The following is a 22,249-nucleotide window of genomic DNA, read 5'->3' as shown; positions in this document are numbered from 1 at the left end:
TTATTATATTTTATTTTATTCAATTTAAAATAAAATACAAACCTGCTTCGAGGGTTTGGGTTATCACTGGATCAGAACCAGGACCATCTCCTTTGCTGTTAAAAGCCTTCACCACAATGCTGTACTCGGTAAATTTTCTCAACCCAGTTAAACGGTACTCGTAAGATCCGTCCCCATTTCCCGTAATGCCCACTCGAGTTATATTTGTTGCCTGCTCGTCATCTCTTTGCAAAAAAATTAAACATTTCGACGTTCTAATTAGCAAAAAGTTTGGAAAGTCCAAAAGTCCACGACTCATAATGCTCATTTAATTATGAAATATTAATAAAATAAAGAATTTGAAAAAAAATTTATAAAACAACACTAAAATAGCACGATAATGCACAAGCGCCTCTAGTGGGATAAATGGGTTTTTGTTTTAATTTATTAATTGTACATAAACGACACTGAATTACTTAGCCATTCGTATTCAGTGACCTACAATTCTCTCAAAGAATTTTTTACAAAAAAATTTCACTCAATTAATGCATTTTTTCCCAAGTTACAGTGTTTTCAGAGTTTCATACATGACGGACAGGAAAATTTTTTGACTTATTTTGATGTTTTTTTTTTTTTCATTTCTACTGTATTAAATCAATTTTTGAAAAGTGTAAAATTAATCTCCATTAAATTATCTTGACAATAGTATGCAAAATATCTTGATTCCGTGAACTAACAAGACTATAATAATAAAAATAGTTGCCGAAATGAGGTGTAAAAAATTTTTCGATCGTAAAGCACTCTCTGATGCTTCGCATCATGAGTCGTGCAATTGTCTAACTTCATTTTAGAGAATCTTCCATTTGTACGAAAAAACAATTAATTCAAAACTTATTATAACTTTTAAAAACCATTTAATATCATTAATATCTAATAGAGGTATAATATTTTGGTTTGGATCATTGAAATAGTTCATAATTGGACTATTGCTACATCAAAATGTTAAAAAATCACCCTCTAAAAAATAAGGAGTTAAACCAATTGCTAATTAGACCGTCGATTTACAATAAAAAATTTAAAAAAAATATATATATATAAAAAAAAGAGCTGATTGTACCTCAGTATAGTGGAAACGATGGTGTATCCAAGAAGCTCTCCATTCCACAGAACCTGATCCGGAGGCTGCCAGGTGATTTTGAGCTGCTGAGGACCCAGAGGCTCTGCAGTGACTTGCCTCGGAGGCCCTCCCGGTATCTCGCCGTCAGTTTGAACCTGTGATATTTTTTTTTAATAAAAAAAAAAAAAGCAAAGAACGTGAGCATGCATTGATGAGATAATGCGATAAAATATCGAATACTGACATGAAGAATGTCGCTTGGGGCTGATGTCCCGAGATGATTTTCCGCAAAGACACGAAAATGGTAGGTGGTTGCCGGTTTTAGTTGTGATACCAAAGCGATCGTGTTGTCTCCTGCTACCGGCTGGGTGTTGTGGTCATGCCACACATCTTTTACAGACACACACACGCACACATTCATAATTATGCCATTAGTAATAGGATATATTTAATAACAGCAAGTGATACAAGTGATATAGGCGTATATTGTATCAGACATATGAAGGCCTTAGGTCTGAGGAGGTTATTGTTTAGTTTATCATTAGACAGACCCTCTCGGAGTTGTCGAGTTGTTGTTGTTGAAGCTGTTATGTATGTCAATATGTGTGGAATGTCATTCAATTAGTCGAGTACATATACTAGGATACATAATAATAGATAGTGGAGATCGAGATGGAGAAGGATGTAACTGGAGAAGATGATAAAAGTAGTAAAGTATGTAATATGTTTGTCTTTAATAAATTTTTTTTTTTATAAATATGTATACCTACCATCGGCCTCTTTGTACTGAATAATATAATTAGTTATTGGAGAGTCGGGGTTGAGAGAGTCCGAGTCGCTGGAAGGCGATGACCAAGACAAAAGTATCGAGCGACTTTTAAGCTCGGCTACGTGTAAATTCCGGGGAAAATTAGGGGGCTCTTGGACCAGAAGATTGATCGATGCTTTGTCCATGCCATACGCATTGCTGGCAACGCACACGTACTCTCCCCGATCCTCGTGGCCTGCTTTAGTTATTCGTAATTCAGACGTCATTCCACGGGGTGTTGAATTATTCTCCAATATATATCTGCACAGTACGTGATTTCAAATCTATTGCCTTTATTAAGTTACCAGTTATCGATTTTGTTATATTATAAATTATATATCTCTATATAATACTGTATATTAAACATGTAATTAACGCTATTTATTATTAATTGTTATTGTAGCTCATTGCAATTATTATTCATTTTTATTCGGTAATTCATTGTTCCACTTGTTTATTTGTGAAAGTTTATTCCACTGGACATTTAATAATATCCATTAATTCGGATGACTGATATTATGAAAATTAAGTTAGCCGACACTCAAAAATTGTTGATTTTTTTTTTTTAATTAAAAATTAGAACTAAAAAACTATTTTTAAAAAATTCCATGGATAATTTTTAAAATTTTCTGTATGTGAAAATTTTTGTTGTAATTTTTTAAAAATTATTTTTCAATAAAATAAACTATCAAAATTTTCAAATGTCGGCTAACTTTATTTTCATTTCGGTAATTCATTGTTCCAATTGTTTGTTTATGAAAGTTTATTCCACTGGACATTTAATAATATCCATTAATTCGGATGACTGATATTTTACTTTAGCTATTGTTTTAGCAATAATTTAAATTGTCATTTCTATTTATACATTGTGAGAAACTCTGAAATAAATCTTATAAATACCTTAAATCATAAATTGGCTCAATTCTGCCGGCACGATTACGCCAACTGATATCAAGAGGTGAATCACCTTCAGCCTCGCATCTCAAAGTTCCCGTTTCACCTCTTCTGACAGATTCTTGACGTGTTTTAACTTCAACATGCGGCCCCGCTGGAAAAAAAAATTATTTTAAATTAAATAATCAATACAGACAATTGTTAAAATTATAAATTTATAAAAATAATAAAATAAAGTAGCAAAGTCTGATAGAATTTAGTTGATACATATTTAAACTAGCCGGTGGCATAGCTGATAAATATTTTACCGTGAACTGTTAGACGAATGAGTTTACTGAGACCAGGACCTATGCCATTGCTTCCTTGGCACAAGTAAAACCCGCTGTGTTCTCTGGATACTCTTGGAATAACCAACGAGCCATTCTTTGAAACTTCAATGCCTTCGGTAGTTCCTCCGTATCCGAGCTCACGGTAGTCTCCTGGCGTTTCACCTACATTTTTTTTTTAAATCAAATCTACTTGTTAATATTTGATGAGATAAATTTTATCAAATTAAATTACATAAAAAGTAAAGAATACAATATAATAATGAAGTAAAAGTTAACAAGAATCCTCGTGTGGTTAGACGAAATTAATTTTATTTAAAAATTTGTATCTGTGCATATATATGGAGAGAGAGAGAGAGAGAGAGAGAGAGAGAGAGAGAGAGAGAGAGAGAGAGAGAGAGAGAGAGAGAGAGAGAGAGAGAGAGAGAGAGAGAGAGAGAGAGAGAGAGAGAGAGAAAGAGAGAGGAAAAGCTCATTCGAAACTGAATGAAAACGCTGAGTGCACCGATCAGCGAAATTCATGACGAATGGAACAAAGTTCCCCACAGCCAACACTGTCGAATAGACCCCGAGTTAATGAAGGCTTGGATTTTCAACCGTCAACCCCTTACTGTTATACATACTAGTACAGTTCATTGTTCGAGTGAAATACATTCAAGATAGAAATTCATTAAAATCATGCCATCTAAAACTTTAACGCGACTTTTACTCTTTCTTGTATAATAACTAGAAGGAAAGAAAAAATAAATAAATAATTAAAAATTTTTTTTCAACTAAATGTTGAGTGATTTTTTTTTTTAAAGAAAAATAATTTACCGATAGATTGTTTCCAGGTAACATTAGGAATCGGAAATCCTTCAGCTTGGCAAGCCACGGAGACAGAGTGACCTACAATAGCATCCTGGTCGATAGGTTCCACAACCCAACGAGGAGGGACTAAAAATACCATTCTATTAAAATTTTAGTCAGACCTAACAGATGATATCTACGTTTTTTATTGGTTTCTTTTTTTTAATTCTTGTCCCAATTTGTTTTAGTTTTATATTTTTTGTAACAAAATTTGTTTAAAATCTCTAAATATTTACGCAATAAACCGAACAAAAATTACTTTGATTTTTTATTATAAAGTTTAATAACATGCATTTCTAAATAATTAATAATAATAATAATAATATTTTTTAATCCCAAATAACTACATGGTACTTATAAAACAACGCTTAACGACTTTGTAAAATATTATTTTCTACTTTAGTTTAAAATTTCGTGAACTGACGATTATATTTTGGAGCTTTCTCTTTATTTATTTTTATTTAATGTCGATAAATTTTTTTTCCATTATTTATCAAAAGTAAATTACTATAAATTAAATCTCTTTGTCGTCAGTTCAAGCTTTTAAAATTACGTATACGATCAATAATAATAATAGAAGTAATATTAATAATTAATAATTATAATAATAATGAATGAAAATATAATCATGCTTGAAACAGTTAATGACACCGCTACAAAATACAAGTGCACAACAAAGTATCGTAAAATTAACTACGATACGTTATGCCTACCGTAAAATTACGTGTTTTTGTTTCTCCTCAATATTTATTAAATACTCCAGTAAATGACCTTTACAATTTATATTTTTTATTTTAAAAACTGGACAATGCCCGTCAGGCTCAATTTGCTCTGTTAATACTCAATTTATATTTTTAAAAGTTTAAAAGGATCGAAGCACTCTCTAATTCAACGGAACACTAGACTATTTTTTTTTGTTTCATATTTCAAAACTTCAACAAAAATTATTATTTTTTTTTTCCAACTAAGAGATTTATAAATAAAATGGATAAAATAATAGACGGTGTTTGTTTTATGGAGAGGAGGACTGGATTTGATTAACCGTGGTCACCGGAAATGATTACTAACGACATGAAAACCATGAGATAACGACAGTGCTCGATACACAGGTGTGCATATACATATATATTTGATAATATGAATTTACGATATTTCATTCCCATACCCAGGACTCCGGACTCTAAACTCGGTGAATGTCGCGTAAACTGATATTAATGTAGCGGGCAGTACTCGCACACGCCGTACACCCGATACTCCACCAACAGAGTCTCTGTATCTCGATTCTCGATATTACATTATATACATAGACATATATATATTCATCCAACAGCAGCATGCTGCTAAATTCTGGAGCCGTTAGCTTAGTTGCATCAACGGCTCATCGATCAATAAACTTCGATCATTTCCCGACACCTAATTCATTATATATCTATATTATTAAGAGAATAAGAAAAATTTTGTGGCCAGTGTATTTATATAATAAAATGGGTTTTTATGGTTAAACACCAATAGCCAATTTATGATGATAAGTATTTGCATTCGAAAATGCTCTATCTCTAGATACATAATTAAGAAATGACCTTGTATCTTGTGAACTATTGACATTTTTAAAGAAATAAGCTCATCCCGATGTTACACTCATCAAGACCTTTCATTTGAGTACCCACATCAATTTTTCATATATTTCATATATTTATATATATTATATAAATGTATATATATACAATATATCAAAATTCATGTGGGTACTCGAATGAAAGCTCTTGATGAGTATAACATCGGGATGAGCTTATATCTTTACAAATATCAATAATTAAGAAATGACCTTGTATCTTGTGAACTATTGACATTTTTAAAGATATAAGCTCACCCCGACATTACACTCATAGAGAGCTTTCATTTGAGTACCCACATCAATTTTTCATATATTTATATATTTCATATATTTATATATATTATATATATGTATATATGGAAAATATATCAAAAATGCATGTGGGTACTCAAATGAAAGCTCTTGATGAGTGTAACATCAGGATGAGCTTATATTTTTAAAAACTTCAATATGTAAAAAAGTACAGTGCAACTTAACAAAAGTCACTATTTAATAAAACAAAATTTTATTTATTTATAGTTCATGGCAGTCACATAGTGACTGCAAGGTTGCTACTTTGTATTAATTATAAAAAAGAGTGCTTGGATCCTTTTAACAAAAAAAAAAAAAAAAAAAAATTAAAATAATATAAATAATAATAAAGAATTGATTGAAGATGAATGAAACAAACCGAAAACGGCGAGAACAGCGGTGTGCTCGACGACACCGGCAACATTGCTGATTTGACATGTGTAGTTTCCGGAATTCTTCTCGTTAACGCTATTAATAGTGAGGATACTGGAAAACGGTGAATAGTTGCTTATCTGAATATTTCCCACTGACGAAAACAACGACGACGACGAAGAAGAAGACGATGATGATAATGATGATGACGATGATATTGATGATGATGACGATGAGGAGAATGATGCATGCTCCCCAGCGGGATGCTCTCTCAATTGAATTGGCTCGTTGTTGACCAACCAGGTGATATTGAATGGCTGATCTCCTTCACTCGTCGAGCACATCAGCTGCGTCCTCGTTCCGTCCATAACCCCGCTTTCGAGAAAAAACGGCGAGATCCGGGGCGGAACTACAAGGGTACTTTTTTATATACTTGTTACCGAGTAACACACTGACTAACCGAAAGCTTTTGATTATTATCACCGCGATTAAAAAATCTTTTATTTAGCCACGAAATTTTTCGGCTAAGAGGCACAACGTTGACTTTTTTTCTTTTTAAATTTTAATCTTTTTTGTTTAATGATTACTTACCAAATATTTAGATATTCTATTCAATTACTCGTTGCAAAATTATAATAATATTTAATTAATCAAATAACAAAGTACAAATAAACAAATATTATATAATATGGACGTCGTTGATGCAAACGCCAAGATAAATAACAATTAAAATTTAATAATAAACATTGGCAAATAAATAGGACGAGTTTATTAATAACTCCCGGATATCATATTCAAATGTTCTCGTATTATTCTTTGTAATTAACTTATTCACCCCCCCCCTTCCGGTCATAAAAAAGTTTATAACAATAAAATTGAAATAATGACGTTAAAATCGTTAACTAACCGCAATTTAAAGCAAATCGTAAAAGTCTGCTATTGTTTTCATCAACTTGAACCGAAAGTTTTAAAGTTTTAATTTTACTGAGGTTTAATCTTGTTACCGATTTAACGGGTGATTTTAATAATTCTTTACTTATTACTATTAAATGACGAGTTTTAAATAAATATAGATAGGTAAAAAGTTTATTTATGAGATTATTGGCATCCAGAGTATTGTAAAATCAACAACGCGGGTTGTGTTTCATGCCACAACAAACATTGTTTTACATAATACGATCGGGTGTTGTATACTCGCGGACAGACAGATATCGAGAATCTACAACACACACAATCCACTGCATTGGGACGTGAGCGCGTTAGAGCAAACGATGCAATTTGTATTTCATTATCTGCAATGACCAGAAGCAAATAAATCCTCCAGTGCTGAGTTTACTATCATTTGATATCACGTGTCTCACCTGTGTTTTTTTTTTTCTTTATTTATTTAATATATCATAACCGTAAGTAAATTTGAGAAGAAAAAGAGAGTAACTAATTAAACAAACAAACAATAATATTGTTCGAGAGCATTTGAATTTTATTGTTATTTTATTTTGTTAAACGTATTTATTAAAAATAACTATCAGTGTTTACTTTACTCGTCCATTATTCGCACAAAAATATACCAATTCTACATCCTACCTATTATAATAATAATAATAATAATAATAATATAAATATTTAACCGCAATACACAAATAATTAATAAATAACAACGTGTGAATAATATATATGTACCTGATGATATTAAATGATTTAAAAATAAATAAAATACTTCCAATAAAATAAAAGGAAGTACTATAATTTAACTCAACAGCCCAAATTAGATACAAATTACAACACAATATCTAAATTCAAATATTTATCATTCGAAAATTCATTATATAGATGTATACTCCTACTAAATATTATTTTATTGGTAATTAATATCAATTAAATGTGCGAGAAAAATCAGTCAAATTACTTTAAAAATAATTGGAAAAATTTTTACCAAATCTGTGTGTTATATAATTAAATTTTAAGTGAGTAATAATAATAATAATGATAATAAATTTAATTGTGCATACTGCAGTGTATTATAGGTTGATATGAGGATGTTGGTATTCCAAAGCTACTCATTAATGTCTAATGAATTCAAAGTGTAGGTATTGTACGTCATGAGTGCATCACGATATATATATATATATATGTTTTTGTATATATTATATATCATTGCGAATAAAAGCAAAGAATGGATCCATAACTGCTATCCGTGCAAATAGACAACAAACACCATGCAGGTTTCATTCTTATTTAAAAACTTTTAATTATATTTTTTTTTATATTTTTACTACCCTTTAAATATCAATTATCATTCCCATTAGTTTCAATTTACAAGTTTAAATATTAAATGTAATTGTTGAAAGTAATAGGAAGAATAATTAAAAATATAATTAAAAATTAAAAATACGTTAAATTGGCATGCTGAAACAAACGAAAGAACGAGTAGAGCGAGCGAGCTAGAAAATATAAAGATAAAAGAGTAAAACGAGCGAGACAATTGAGTGTGAAGAAAAATAATAGTTTTAAAAACACAACAAAGAGAATATAAAAGACTCTATCGGAAATTCGGACAGCGGTTAATTAATTAATTAATATATAAGCCGAAAATTCCGATAGAGTGTTGTTGTTTTAAATATCTATATAAATTTTTTTTCTTTTTCAAGAGAAGAAAAGTGTAATAAAATGAAAGTAAAAAAGTAAATAGGGTGTTTGTTTAGTTTTATAATTGGGTATGATTATATGTTGGTGGTTGTTTAAGTAGACAGACACCAACAACAAACTAAACGGTGATTCGTTACCGTTGACAAGGAGAAGAGTAGAGTGAGCGACGGTTGCAGCGCCATTGGTCACGCGACAGGTGTACGTGCCATTGTGTGCAGGAGTTATCGTGCTAACGCTCAGAGCACTATTAAAAGCGTCATAATGGCGGATCGTTATTGACTCTTCTAACGATTGATCAATCCTATGTATATTTTTATTATTATTTTGTTTAAACATTCGTGATGACGTTGAAGAAGAGGAGGAGGAAGAAGAAGAACGTCCTTTCGACAACATATTCTTAATTCCACTCTCGTTATTGTCTCCACGTCGATCATTTTTGCCAGAGTTACTTTTACTCTGGCCGTTGATTGACATTCCATTGAAACTTGCTGAGGAATCTTGATCACGTGTCTCTATCGGCACATTATCTTTTAGCCACGTGAATGTAAGAGGTAAATCACCTGTTACAACTACGCACTGTATGCTAGTACGATCGCCTACGTTTAAATCGCGAGCAAAACTGAAAGGCGTGATTTTAGGTGGCACTGAAAAGACAATATAGAAAAAAACAAAATAGGAGTGGCATTCCATTTAAAATAAGCTCGTGATTAACATGATTCATATTTTAAATAAAAAACATAAAATTTTAAATAAAAGCTCTATTACTTAATTGTATGTATATAAATATAAAAAATATTAAAAGAGAGTTTATTTACAAGGCACTTGCTAATTTCCCATTGCTTCGGGGTATTTTAATCAACCCACGAATATCCCGTACATTGCTTTACATACTCCCAACAATAAAAGCTTTTTATGTTTTAATAAAAGTCAAAGAGATTACATTTTTTTTAATCCTTTATTCTACTGTTACTCATTGTTATGCTGCGAACGATTGTTCAAAATTAAAACAAATATTTACAAATTTAATAATCTTTATTGATGGATATACTGTTAATTAAAAAAAAAGAGCAATAAATAAAGTTACGAGACATTCGATTTGGCAGTTTTAAGAGTTTTCATTCTTGTTGTTTGGCACAATTTCGCTGCACAATATAGATTAATCTCAATATATTCCAATGAAATTTAAAAATTTATTAAACGTGTACAGTAGCTATTTAAACCCCAGCGAAATTGTGATGGAAATAAGAAAGTCAAGTAGAGTTATATTCATTGCTTGAATTATTATAATAATAATAATAATAAATGATATAAAAGCTAAATATTCTAGGCAGATATGGTATTGGCGTCTCGATTGTTGAAAAATTTACACATAAATGAAATACATATATTTATATGTATTCAGGAGCGCGGTCATATTAGATATATGTTTGTTCCTAGACATAACAGTGAATAAGTATGTGCAAATATGTATATGATATGTTTTTCGGAGCGGTGAACTAGCTCGTGCAGGACTGATGCAACAGCGGTGCAGTGAATTGTGATAGTCCTGTATATTTATATATATATATAAAGTTATTTTACCCTATTTTAAATATCTATAGTATGTCTTTTTATCAAAAAAGCTCCTGGCGATGTTTTACGACTGTATTTTTCTCAACGCACAAAAAATCGTTCATATTTAGTTTTTTTTATATCTAATGATTGTTGACTAACCGTCATCGTGTTTGTATGGCTGTTGATATTATATATTCTCAAAATATAAATCCATTTTAATAATTTAAATATACTCGCTGTATATAAAGTTATAAAGTTTGAGAGTCTGCATAAAAAAAAAACATTGTTGTAGAAAAAAAAATAAAAAACAAATACTTGAACTAGACGGAGTGAAAACTCTCGAGGAATTTCTCGACTTTGATCTTGATATCCATAAGTGTCTTGTTAGCATAAGTATATCATTAATGAAAAAAGATTTTAAAATAAAAAAATATCTCTTTGAATAAATATCAAAGCGTTTGAATTTTAACACGATCCTTTACTGGCAGCAGAGTCTCCAGACTTTAAACTTTATAAAATTCAATAAATAGATTATCAATTTATATTATAGATCTGTTCTATCTATTATATAAAATAAAATACTGTTTGATTATAATTTTAATAACAACTTACCGAGTACTCTAACGTCAACAGTACGATGAGAGGTATAGTTGTGTTTATTCCGTGCGACACAGGTATATATACCTTGATCTGCGCTACGCTGAACGGTATCAATCGTCAAAGTTCCATTTGCAACTCTTTGGCGAATGTTTGTTGGTAATCGAGTACCGTCTGTCGAAAAATAAATATCGAATACATGAAATTTGAATTTAAATGATAAATATATATATTTGTTTTTATTTTTTTTTTGATCCGATTATTTGTTTATATTTTTTTTTCTATCGAAAAGTAAAAGTTTAACTGTGACCTATTGAGTCAGTCAATTGAGGACATACTTTTTTCCCAAATAATGGATTCAATGGGATACCCAGCAACTGGACACTTTATTTCAAGTTGTTTTTCCGCGATTGCCGACACTGCTGGCATTGGACGTACATACGGCAATCCTGAAAATAAATAAAAAATAAACCGAAAATAAAAAACGACATGGATAGATTTTTTATTCTATTGGGAATATGCTTGTTAATAGACCAATTTATCCCATCGTTTTTCCATCAACTGTATAAATATAAATATAAATATTTGTTTATAATTTGATTGATAAATTTTATAAATTTAATGTTTTTAGCTTTAACAGAAGTAACTAAAATTTGAGTATATTTATATAATTTTATCTGGATCGCGATAAAATTTGATAGGATAGCAGGCGAGTATATTTGAAGGTAAAAGCTAATTAAGATAATTAATGCTGACCATAAACATTGAGCCTGGCAGAGTGAGATGATTCGCCGGCCCGGCTAGCAGCTGTGCATTGATATTCACCGCTGTCCTCGGATTTAACAGAGGATATGTTTACATGGGAAATAACATCCCCGTACACGGTGACGTACTGGCCAATAAGTATACGGTCATTTTGGGGTAGCGGAAACCCATCAAGCAGCCATGAAATTTGAGGCGTTGGATTACCAGCAGCGCTGCATTTAAGTGACACTGATGGTCCCGGCTGCATTGTTTGCTCGATGAATCGGTACACCAGTTGTGGAGATATTTCTGCTCACAAACAATTATTACATCGTCAATTATTAGTATTTTTTTTTTTTTTTTATTTTAATAAAACCCACACTCGAACTCGAAACACATTTTAGTTTAATAGGAACAAAAAAAATAAAAGATAAAAATAGATCATCTGAGTTGATTATGTCGACGTTAAAATGGGATAGTTAGACAGACAGAATGAGGGAGACAAGCATTGTCAGAGTATATTCGCGTAGATGAAAATTCTCGAGGGGGAGCAAGGAAAAAAAACCGGCACCACCAGACGTGATAATGCCACTGAGATTATTGAGGATACCAATTTTTATGGTATGCAAAGAGCAACCAGAGATTTCACTTTGCTATCCGCGATAACTTCTCATTCAAACTTTCCTGCAAGCAAATTTAAAGCCAGTTATGTTTACTTTTAATAAAGTTATTAATATCAAATAACACCAAAGTTAAATAGATAAATTATCGGTTTAATAAAAATAATTATAAATATTTTTAGAAAAGTGATAAGATAGATGTGGAAGTAAACCACAAAGTAGCTGACACTTTAGACGCTTAAAGGATATTCAGAATATCGTCAAAACCACAGGAACCTCGTTAGCGTATGCAAATCCAGGATGCTAACTATCATCATCACATCACGGTGTAGTGCTCCGGGAATGAGCGAGCACCCGAGGTTCTCTGGTACATCAATATACACCTACCTATCTACCTGTTTACACATTTTGCATCAAACTTTAAAATTCTATTACAAAAATAACAACAAATAAATATTACATTTAATATATACGGTAGTTTAATAATATGTGATCTCAGTTTATCAATATTGATAAAACATCAAATACCAATATAGCTTTGGGTTAATTAAAAACATATATGGCAATATATGTATTTAATTGAAGGTATCACATCCTGTTAAATGGATTCTTTTTGAGAGAACACCAATTAAATTAAAAAAGATACGCGTCAGTGTGGATAAACTATTGATTATTATTAAAATGTATTTACATAAAACTAAAATAATGTTCGTAGGTAAGCGCATCAATTGAAAATACAGCTGGATCGATTTTGGTGCTTTTCAGGTCACGCGGTGTAATTTCTATCGGATAGTTTTTATTTTTTAATACTTTTGTGGGTTAACTGTTTAAAAATTGTCGAAAGGACCTTGTAAATTTTTTTTGTTCAAAAAAATTCTTTTAAATTTAAAGAGAATAAGGTCTATTGGATGAGCTTGTAAATAAAAATAAACAACTATAAATGGTGACAGAGAACAGAAGAATTTAAATGCACATCTCTACGAGGGACTGTGAGATGGATAAATTTATTAACAAACACGGTGGTAGATGAGCATGTAGATCTAATTGAAAATCGGTGTGTTTGTACAGTTGGCACATAAACGAAATGAGAGAGAAGTTACGAAAGATGAGAAACAGAATTAATGATGATGACGATGACGATGATGAATGTATAGTTTGACTAGTTGAGTCAAGTATCGAGTTTGCATACTCTATAGAATATGTATGTTTGTTGTTGTTGTTGTTGTTGCTTACCTCCCAGGCGTAATTCAGCGATTCCCTGTGCCATCTCATGCTCGTTCCGAACAAAACACTGATACATACCACGATCCTCACGAGCGACAGCACTCACGGAAATGCGATCCCGAGAGATTAGACTTATATGATCGCCTGTCCGCAACGGCTGTCCGTCTTTCAACCAATAAAGCGCTGCCTGAGGGAAACCACTCGCGCTACACGTCTGCACAGTAAGGAAAAATATATTTAATTTGTAATATTTTATATTATATTATCAAAGCATCCTTTGACGTAAGATAATATATAATATAAATTTTATAAATTTTCAAGATGGTTTCTCTTTGTTTTTTCATAAAATTATATTTAAATGTAGTGTGTACTCACGAGAGAAGCTGGTTTCCCGAGATCAACAGTCTGAACAGGAGGCTGAACGTGTACACTCAAAGACGCAGAAACACTCAAACGAATTTCAAAACTAGCACTCCCTTCAACGTTGCTTGCTGTGCAAACATACGTGCCGGCGTCACTCTCTTGGACTGTTTGTATTGTCAAACAACCGTCCCGAATTTTGTAGTGACCTGAAATCTCATCAATAGGCTCCTCACGTTGATCCCGTTTAAAGTACCATCTGTAAATAATAACAACAACAAACTATTATTATCAATTCATTTAGTAACTATAAGATTTTTGTGTGTACAGCGTCGAGGCAAAGAAGAAACTCGATGACATTTAATTTATAAAGAGCTTAATATACATAAAGTTGGTAGATGATGTAGAGCAAGAGAACCTAAAGCTGCCTGAATTGCATTCAAGTTTACAAACGTTTCCATAATAACTGCAGACCCCAGTTCTCTTGTCCTTTATATATACTACTACTACTACTACTACTAATCCAACCCATAACTTACTACCAAGATAAATAGAATTCATGTATAGATATAAATGTATGTATTTATGACAGTAGATTCTCCCTTGCACGACTAGCCAGCTCTAGTAGTCGACAATGTATATGTATGTACGTATGCAGGAGGTATTCCGTAATTTCCCAGTAGCTCAGCAGAATCTTGGACTCATTTAGTGCGCAGCCTCAATAGCAAGATCCCTGAACTGTTAAACCCAACGAGTATTTCCCAGTAAACTATATGTTAGTAACCTTTGATGGAAATAATTCGTGACCACATCACGTACTCAGTTATTTCAATCTTTAAATCTTTCAATCGAACCAACGAAATCACAAATCACCGGTGATTTTCAAGTCAGCGCTGGCTCCCTACGTTAAAAGGAGGGTTGATACACATCTACCCTTGTATTTGTGAGCTTCACGGTGGTAATAGTAATAGTAATAGTGACTGGGTGAACAGTGGCTATATCTCTAATGAGATATTGCTCTCCGGAGGATAACCCTCAGGGAAAACGGAGGAAACTACTGGTGAACAACCAGAGTAACCAATTCCCCGAAGGCGATTGACCTTATACTGCTAAAATATATACCTACAACTTTACTCTCCTCGCTATTCTACCGGCATCCTTCTGTACCTAACAAGAGCCAGCGCAAAAGATGATGATGATGATGATGATGATGATGAAGATGATGATGATGTGCTTCTTTATTTCTTACTCTCTGTTCCAGTCCCGGGCGCTGAGCCTCCGTCATCTTATTTTTCTCAATATTGCTTACTCTACGAAATGAAGGAATATAAAAAATAAAAAAGGTAGACAAAAAATAAAATGAAAAAATTATAAAGAGAGAGGAATGGGGAGAAGAAGAAGCTGCCGGTGTATCTATGGATAATCGAATTTACCGAGGGAAATTGATGAGGAGAGGCAAAGAGGCAAAAAGACCGCGAAGGATGATAAAATGACAAGAGTCGAGAAAAGTCGAGAGGACCCGGATGCGGAAGGAAGGAAGAGAGCGAAATAGTTGGATGAAGCCAAGACTGCTGGTGTAGATGATGTAGATGCTGTAGATGCTGTAGCTGTATTGCGGTAACAGTAGTGGTAAAGCCAAAACCCCTCACACTTGTATTTTCACAGAGTCAACTCTACCGAGGAACGACGAACGAACGTAGTTCCAAGCTGATGCCAAGGGCTGGAAACTCTCTCCCTGGTATATACACAGCTAGAAAGAGCTACCAGAGTAGAATTCGGAGGGAGTGAGCAACACGAGCTCTTGGAATACCTAGTGACGTCGACGCTCCTGTAAACGTGGAATATTTGATGGGCTGTCAGAAGCAGTCTCTGTAATCAGCGGTCGGTTTGTTTACCGTTCTCCTACACAGAGAAAGATAGAAATAATAAAACGAGATGTATCTATCTATATATATATGTATTTATCCGTATTTCAGAATCTCGTCTTCTCATTCACTATTTTTATTTACCCTTTTCTCATTTACTTTCTGTTCTCATTATCATCATCATCATCGTCGTCGTTGTCTATGTTCAATATAGTTGTACGCGATATTTTCAACCCCGTAGATCCCGAGGATTATTGAAATTGAAAATCTAAACCGTAGATTAAAAACAAGACAGTGAAATTGGAAAAAAAGAGAAGAAAAAATAATAAAAGGGTATACACGATTGGAAGGCAAACATTATTTCTTGTGGGTTTCATCGGTATGTATGTTAACCAAATTGAATCAACAAAATACGCCGGGGTAAAGTGTCTTGCAAATAGTGTCGGGCTGTTCGTTGATAACACGATAACAAATCTCTTGATGACATGGGTGTATCTATCAACCGTATTTACAGTTAGCTGTGAATAATAAAAAAACATGACTTTATTTTCTGTACAAAACAAAAGTTTTTGGAACGCTTTTGGTAGTACCCTACTCTCTATACTCTGTGTAGTAAGTACTTACATCCATATAGTTTCAGTAATAAATTTTCTGGTGAAATGTCAAGTCGACAAACAGTTTTCTAGCCAACTAGCTGCAGAGCTGTAGAACTAAAAAGCTAGAAAGCCAGAACGCTATAAAACTAGAGAGTGAGTAAATTTATAAAATAAAATGGAATTCTTTTGTAAGAGAAAATAAAAAAAATATGTGAGATGCTTTTACGCCCAACTAAAAAGGTGCAGTCTGGAACAAATGATTTTATTCACAACGAATACTATGTTTAAAATTAACATTAATATGGAAAATAGAAGAATACATTTACCTGAATGAACACAGAACCCGGTTTTTTATTTTTTTAGCTTATTTTTTAGTATTGTGACTACTTCATTTCGGATTTTACGACAGTTAAGTTTAAAATAATAAAACGAACAGAAGGATAAACGCCAGAGGAAGATTGTTATTATTATTATCATCATCATTATTATATTAGTTGTAATATATGTTCTCAGAAGAGATTTGAATAATTATTTTTAATTCCCAGCCAGACGTCGAATATTAAGAGGAAATAGAATTTTAATAATAACGTTTAAATATCTACTTGAGAAAATTGTTTTTACCTGTTAGTCGGCGGAGGATTTGCGTACGCAACACAGGGTATAACCACAGTCTCCTCTAGGCGGGCTGACATTGTATGTAATTTTTCGTTTAATATCGGCGGTGTAAAACCTCTAATTTCTGTAATCACAAAAAATAAATATTCACTGTTAATTATAAAATCAACGAATTAAATCTCTTTCGAAATGAATTTTTTAATTATTTTACAAAAATAGTAAACTGGTCATATTATCCCAGTACTAGCCAGTATATATTATATAAATTACTCAAACAGTATTTTAAAACCCTGGTTAGTAATTATGTCGAATTGTACACATGCCTCTGGTGTATTTAGTTACATTGCAAAGCAAAAATAATTAACGATTATTATATAATTAATTTAATCACTCTGTTACACTGGAATGTGTATTTCACGAACATACATTTGTTTCTATTGCACGCCTCATAGCGCGAAGCGCGTGAGGTTGTGCTTTATACTCGACTAGTCAAGGTCAAGCAATTTTGTGATCTTTAAATGCCTCTATCCCAATCATATTACACTTATACAATGATATAAGTAGATGTACATCGGAAAAACACTTAAATTGAACCATTTTTTACTTCTAAAATCATTTCATGTTGCTATTTTGGAAAAAAAAACGTTTTGAAAAAAATTTTACGTGGACGTCCGGATGTCACCCCATTTAGGATGTACCAACGATTACTCCCGAACAAATTGATATTTCAAGACCGGACCTTTTTTATTAGTTAAAGAATTCGATTAACTGGGTCCGTATTTCATATCAATGGTCTAGTTTATGTATTTTTTTTTTTTTAATTGAATTTTTATTAAAATTCACTATCACTACGCGATACAACCGTACAAAGCCAAACGAACTTTTCTTATTTGTCACGTGGAAACTATAGCGCCACTTGATCAAGCTAGATTTTTTTAGACTGCGTGCGCATATGACAAGAAAAAAGGGCGCTGATATTTAAAAAAAAAATATAAAATACTCTGTAAGAAACTACTTAATTATAATTTTTTTTGTTTTTAATCAATTACACAATTAATTTTTTTCTTAAAAAATGAATGAGCGTCATGAGGCGTGCACTTTTGGATTTTCCAAACTTTTTAATTATTTATGTCGGTAAAAACTCGACAAGTGAATTAAATTACAAGTTAAATAAACAGCTGTAAAACATCTAGAAGTTTGTAAATATTCATTTCAGATTTACTGAAAAATTTACCCGGCTGAAAACGGTTTCTACAAAAAGTCATTCGAAAGTTAAATAAAATCCCAAAGGTCACGATTTTATTTTTATATTTCTTTTTTATTTATTAAAAAAAAAAAAAAACTATCCTTTAACTAAATCAATAGATAATTAAAATTAATGATGTTTGCCTCAAAGAAACTGCAATAATAATAATTGTTAATCAAACAATCTACTTGGGATTCACCGAGCTGAGAGAATTCATATGACAATAAAGATATATTTGATCTGTAAATTGGTTTATTTTATACGCAATTTAAACTTTCAATGGACTTTAATGTGAGATATTAAGTTGAAAAGATCCACGAGGAACATATTAAGGTTAAATTATAATAATGTGTTTGAAAAAGTACAACATAGAGGTTGGCAATTTAAGTTAGTATAAATATTGATTGTTGTTTCTCTTGACAAAAGTTTTGTTATTTATTATAAGAGAAGAAAAGAAAAGTTTTTACTCATGTTCATTCGAAATGAGTTCATGTTAGTTTTGTCCGTTATCAGCAATAAAAAAAAAAAATTTTTTCTATGCTGTATGTCATAAACAGCCTAAGAAATAAAAATAAGAAGAAAAAGAAGAAGAAGAAGAAGGAGTTCCTCGTGTGTTTCTTGGAGGAAAAGAAATAATAATATGAGCCTGAAAGTGGGTTACCCAACATATCTTATAGAATATATAGTAACACGTCTAATGGAAAATTGTAGACCTCAACCATAAAAATAAAAAACTATTTTTTTTACGACCTACACACATAAAACCGTGCAGCCCGGGAAAATTGAGCTTTCTGTTACACTGCCCCGAAATCAAGAAAACAATTTACAATTTTAAAAGAAAACTACCATTGTTATATCGATTGTTTATTCAAGTAGGTGAAATGGAATAGTTTCTTCAAGTAAATTCGCGGAGAGAGAAACATTTTTTAGCGATGAGCCAACTAAAATAGCTCGAGCTTGGGATTTAAGTAGTATAGAGTAGTTTAAATCAGACATGGCTGCTTTTCGTCAATATTTGCATCGCCCGAGCATAAGAATTGTACTGGTGAATTTTTTATTTAAATACATAACGAGTAAGAAAATAAGAGGATAAAAAACCATAGCAATAATGAGTTGCAAATAATTTTATTGTACTGATAAATTTATATACGATGCAAATTGTTTGTCAAGATAATCAGAGAGAGACAAAAATTTTAAAAGTAATTAAATTTGTGAGCTTAATTTATTAAAAACTATCATCAATCTACAAAAAAGTATAAATTTATTACCGTGAAAGATAATATTATTGGATATATTTGGGTTTGGCGGAAGATTGGGAGTAGCGCAGCGGAAATATAAGCCGCATGGAAAAACAGTCAAGTGGACGAGAAGAGAAGTAGTATACATCCGGAAAATGAAACAAGACGGACCAATGGAGAAAACCGGGAGGAGAGAAATATCCTCTTGAGCCCCAGCTAACTAACGATGCTTCCCTCCATGCGATACTCGAGATTCGCGTGCCGCTTCAGACAACGTCTGCAACGTGAGTAGCACAGAGATGCCACAAGTACCCCCTACATATACTGTCATGATATACATATACATATATACATTCATGCATATATACCAAACTCCAATTTATACCTAAGATCCTCATATATATGTACATGTACATGTATATTATGTAGACAGAGTTATGAGGATACTTTTTGTTCATGCTCCGATGAGTTTGTCATTATTCCTCGAGTGTGGTGGTCTCACTGTATCATATCATACTATTTAATAATAATAATAATAATAATAATGAAAATCATTTAAGAAAAGAAATAGTCGGATTAAATGATAGAAATAAAAATGGAGCTGTATGCAGATGGCGAGTGGTATTCAAGTGGGTAATCCGTTGAGATTTTGGAAATATTCATATTGCATGCAATCATCCAACTAACTAACACAGGGTTATTTGGAGTCGTGTTTGTCAGACGCAAACACACAATGCACCGGGAGCTTTGCCTGAGGCTTATTGTGCGGTTGTTACCAAACTAGTAAATGACCACCGCTCCCTTTCTGTATTAGTGTGGTATAGCAGCCGTTTAATTAAACATCACGGAATCCACCCACTCAGCTATTCTATTCTATTCTATTTTCCTCCACTCGGTCCAGCCAAACTATTGTTTTTATTGACATAAATACCCCCTGATATTATTATTTTTTCATGTTATTGTTCATAACAATTGACAACTATACAACAGAGCTGCTTTTGTTGACCAATTATAATAATTATTATCATATTAATAACAGCGAGCTTATAATTACCTGCTAACTGTATTCGTCCGACATTAGGACTAACTAATGTATCTTCCGTCAGTTTATGATGTGTTCTACATCTGTATGTCATTTGAGCATCAGCTCGAGTTATATTTATAATCATTAAATCGCCGTTGGGAAGCATGTGATATTTTCCATCTGTAAACATTCATTATTATTTATCAATTAATTAATGTTTCAATAAAATAAAATAATATCATTTAATAAATAAATAAATACCACTGGCAGAAGATGGATAAATATTAAAGGAGGGTTCTTGTAACCAAGATGTTACAGTGACATGATCACGAACGAAACTGGGTACGTTGCATCGCATAAGTACATTGTTGCCCAGGAAACCGCCGAGACTCTGAACTTCTGGATCGTAACGCTGGTTTACCACTAAAAGCATAATTATAAAATCTATTTGTATACATTTGTACAGATGAGAGTGAATCAAATGCCCAAGTACAGAGAAATCAGAGACAGACAGAGAGAAAGTTTAAAGTTTTGCGAATTGGCCAGTAACAGTAAAGTTTTAGAAGCGGAAGCTACTACTCGTTGAGTGCATGATGCTGTTCCAAGTCTCTCTCTCTCTCTCTTTCTCTTTCCGTTTATACAACATATTATTATTATTATATATAAAGCAAGATGTATGCCAAATGGCAGATAGAAAAGCCGAAACTGTACAGTGGTAAAATAGTCGAGGGTAACACTTGACGGTCTTGAGTTAAAGGGAAGAGTTACCGTTGCAAGACCAGAGAATTGGTATGAACGAGCTGACAAAATAGGAAATTATGGAATAGAAGGTCATTGAGGTTGCACTAGTCATTTTCTACAGCATCTCCTTGGCTTTACTGGTTCTGATTCTGATTTTGGTTCTGGTTCTGGCTATACTGCTGGGGCTGGTGCTGACGGTTTTGCCGGTAGGTGTATATATGTCCCGAGAAGTAATAGCGAGAGAGAAATATGTCGGGGAAAATATTAACACACCGGGTGTAGTGTATCGCGGGCAAGGAAGAGTAAAATTTAGTATATAAAGAGAGAGAGAGAGAGAGAGAGAGAGAGAGAGAGAGAGTTGAAATAGAGGGTTAGAGGGTTAGAGGGTTTGGAACCCGTTTCAAGAGTCAGCCAAGCGAAGCACTCAGACTCGCGAGAATAGGGTAAAAACTCGAGTTGCTTTTGGTATATCGTGGCCTCAACTTTAACACAAACCGCTTGGGCATAAACTCACCATCCAGCAGTCTAGCAGCCTAGCAGCCTACTGGTACAGCTTCCAAACCAGGCAACCACCCACCGACTATTCCACAGTCAGAGCCAGACGTTTTTCCTCTGCACCGAGTAATATTTACAAACCATGAAATATGCAGAAAATCCACCCGTCATTTGTGTTGTACCCGAGATTTAAAGTTATGCCCAAGAAAGGATGTTTTTAAAATAAATAACTACCGAAAGTATAATTCAGAAAAAAGTACATTTAAAATTTTAAAAACTTGTAGTCAATTTTATCTCGATTGATTTAATGCACCAAAAACAAAAATTTACAAAAATTAAAGTCTATGGCTGCGAGTCAGGCTAAAATTTATGCTGAAAACACTTTTATCGTAAAAAATGCAAATAAAGAAGGAGAAGAAGGCTATATTCATCA

The 22,249-nt window shown here is 32.5% G+C and overlaps 1 protein-coding gene across 6 annotated transcripts in view; it reads right to left on the bottom strand.

Moving 5' to 3' along the window:
- The window catches only part of LOC123258463 (Down syndrome cell adhesion molecule-like protein Dscam2), a 47,414-nt gene that overhangs the window by 7,408 nt on the left and 17,757 nt on the right, over positions 1-22,249 (bottom strand). For 4 of the 6 annotated variants that reach the window (XM_044718475.1, XM_044718479.1, XM_044718473.1 and 1 more), the window contains exons 3-18: positions 20,842-21,003; positions 20,611-20,760; positions 17,079-17,196; positions 14,012-14,255; positions 13,646-13,850; positions 11,805-12,101; positions 11,387-11,497; positions 11,064-11,222; positions 9,035-9,541; positions 3,941-4,060; positions 3,107-3,289; positions 2,805-2,952; positions 1,867-2,165; positions 1,341-1,486; positions 1,097-1,251; positions 43-224 (exon numbers count right to left, since the gene is read on the bottom strand). In XM_044718475.1, coding sequence (XP_044574410.1) covers positions 43-224; positions 1,097-1,251; positions 1,341-1,486; positions 1,867-2,165; positions 2,805-2,952; positions 3,107-3,289; positions 3,941-4,060; positions 9,035-9,541; positions 11,064-11,222; positions 11,387-11,497; positions 11,805-12,101; positions 13,646-13,850; positions 14,012-14,255; positions 17,079-17,196; positions 20,611-20,760; positions 20,842-21,003 — 3,186 coding nt within the window. Of the gene's footprint in view, positions 1-42; positions 225-1,096; positions 1,252-1,340; positions 1,487-1,866; positions 2,166-2,804; positions 2,953-3,106; positions 3,290-3,940; positions 4,061-6,258; positions 6,661-9,034; positions 9,542-11,063; positions 11,223-11,386; positions 11,498-11,804; positions 12,102-13,645; positions 13,851-14,011; positions 14,256-17,078; positions 17,197-20,610; positions 20,761-20,841; positions 21,004-22,249 lie in introns of all 6 variants that reach the window. The other 2 variants (XM_044718474.1, XM_044718476.1) reach the window with 2 other exon arrangements.

Source organism: Cotesia glomerata, linkage group LG2, assembly GCF_020080835.1.
Source record: "Cotesia glomerata isolate CgM1 linkage group LG2, MPM_Cglom_v2.3, whole genome shotgun sequence".
Classification (NCBI taxonomy): Eukaryota; Metazoa; Arthropoda; class Insecta; order Hymenoptera; family Braconidae; genus Cotesia; species Cotesia glomerata.
The sequence above is the reverse complement of the archived record's forward strand: the minus strand, read 5'-3'. Positions and strand labels throughout refer to the sequence as shown.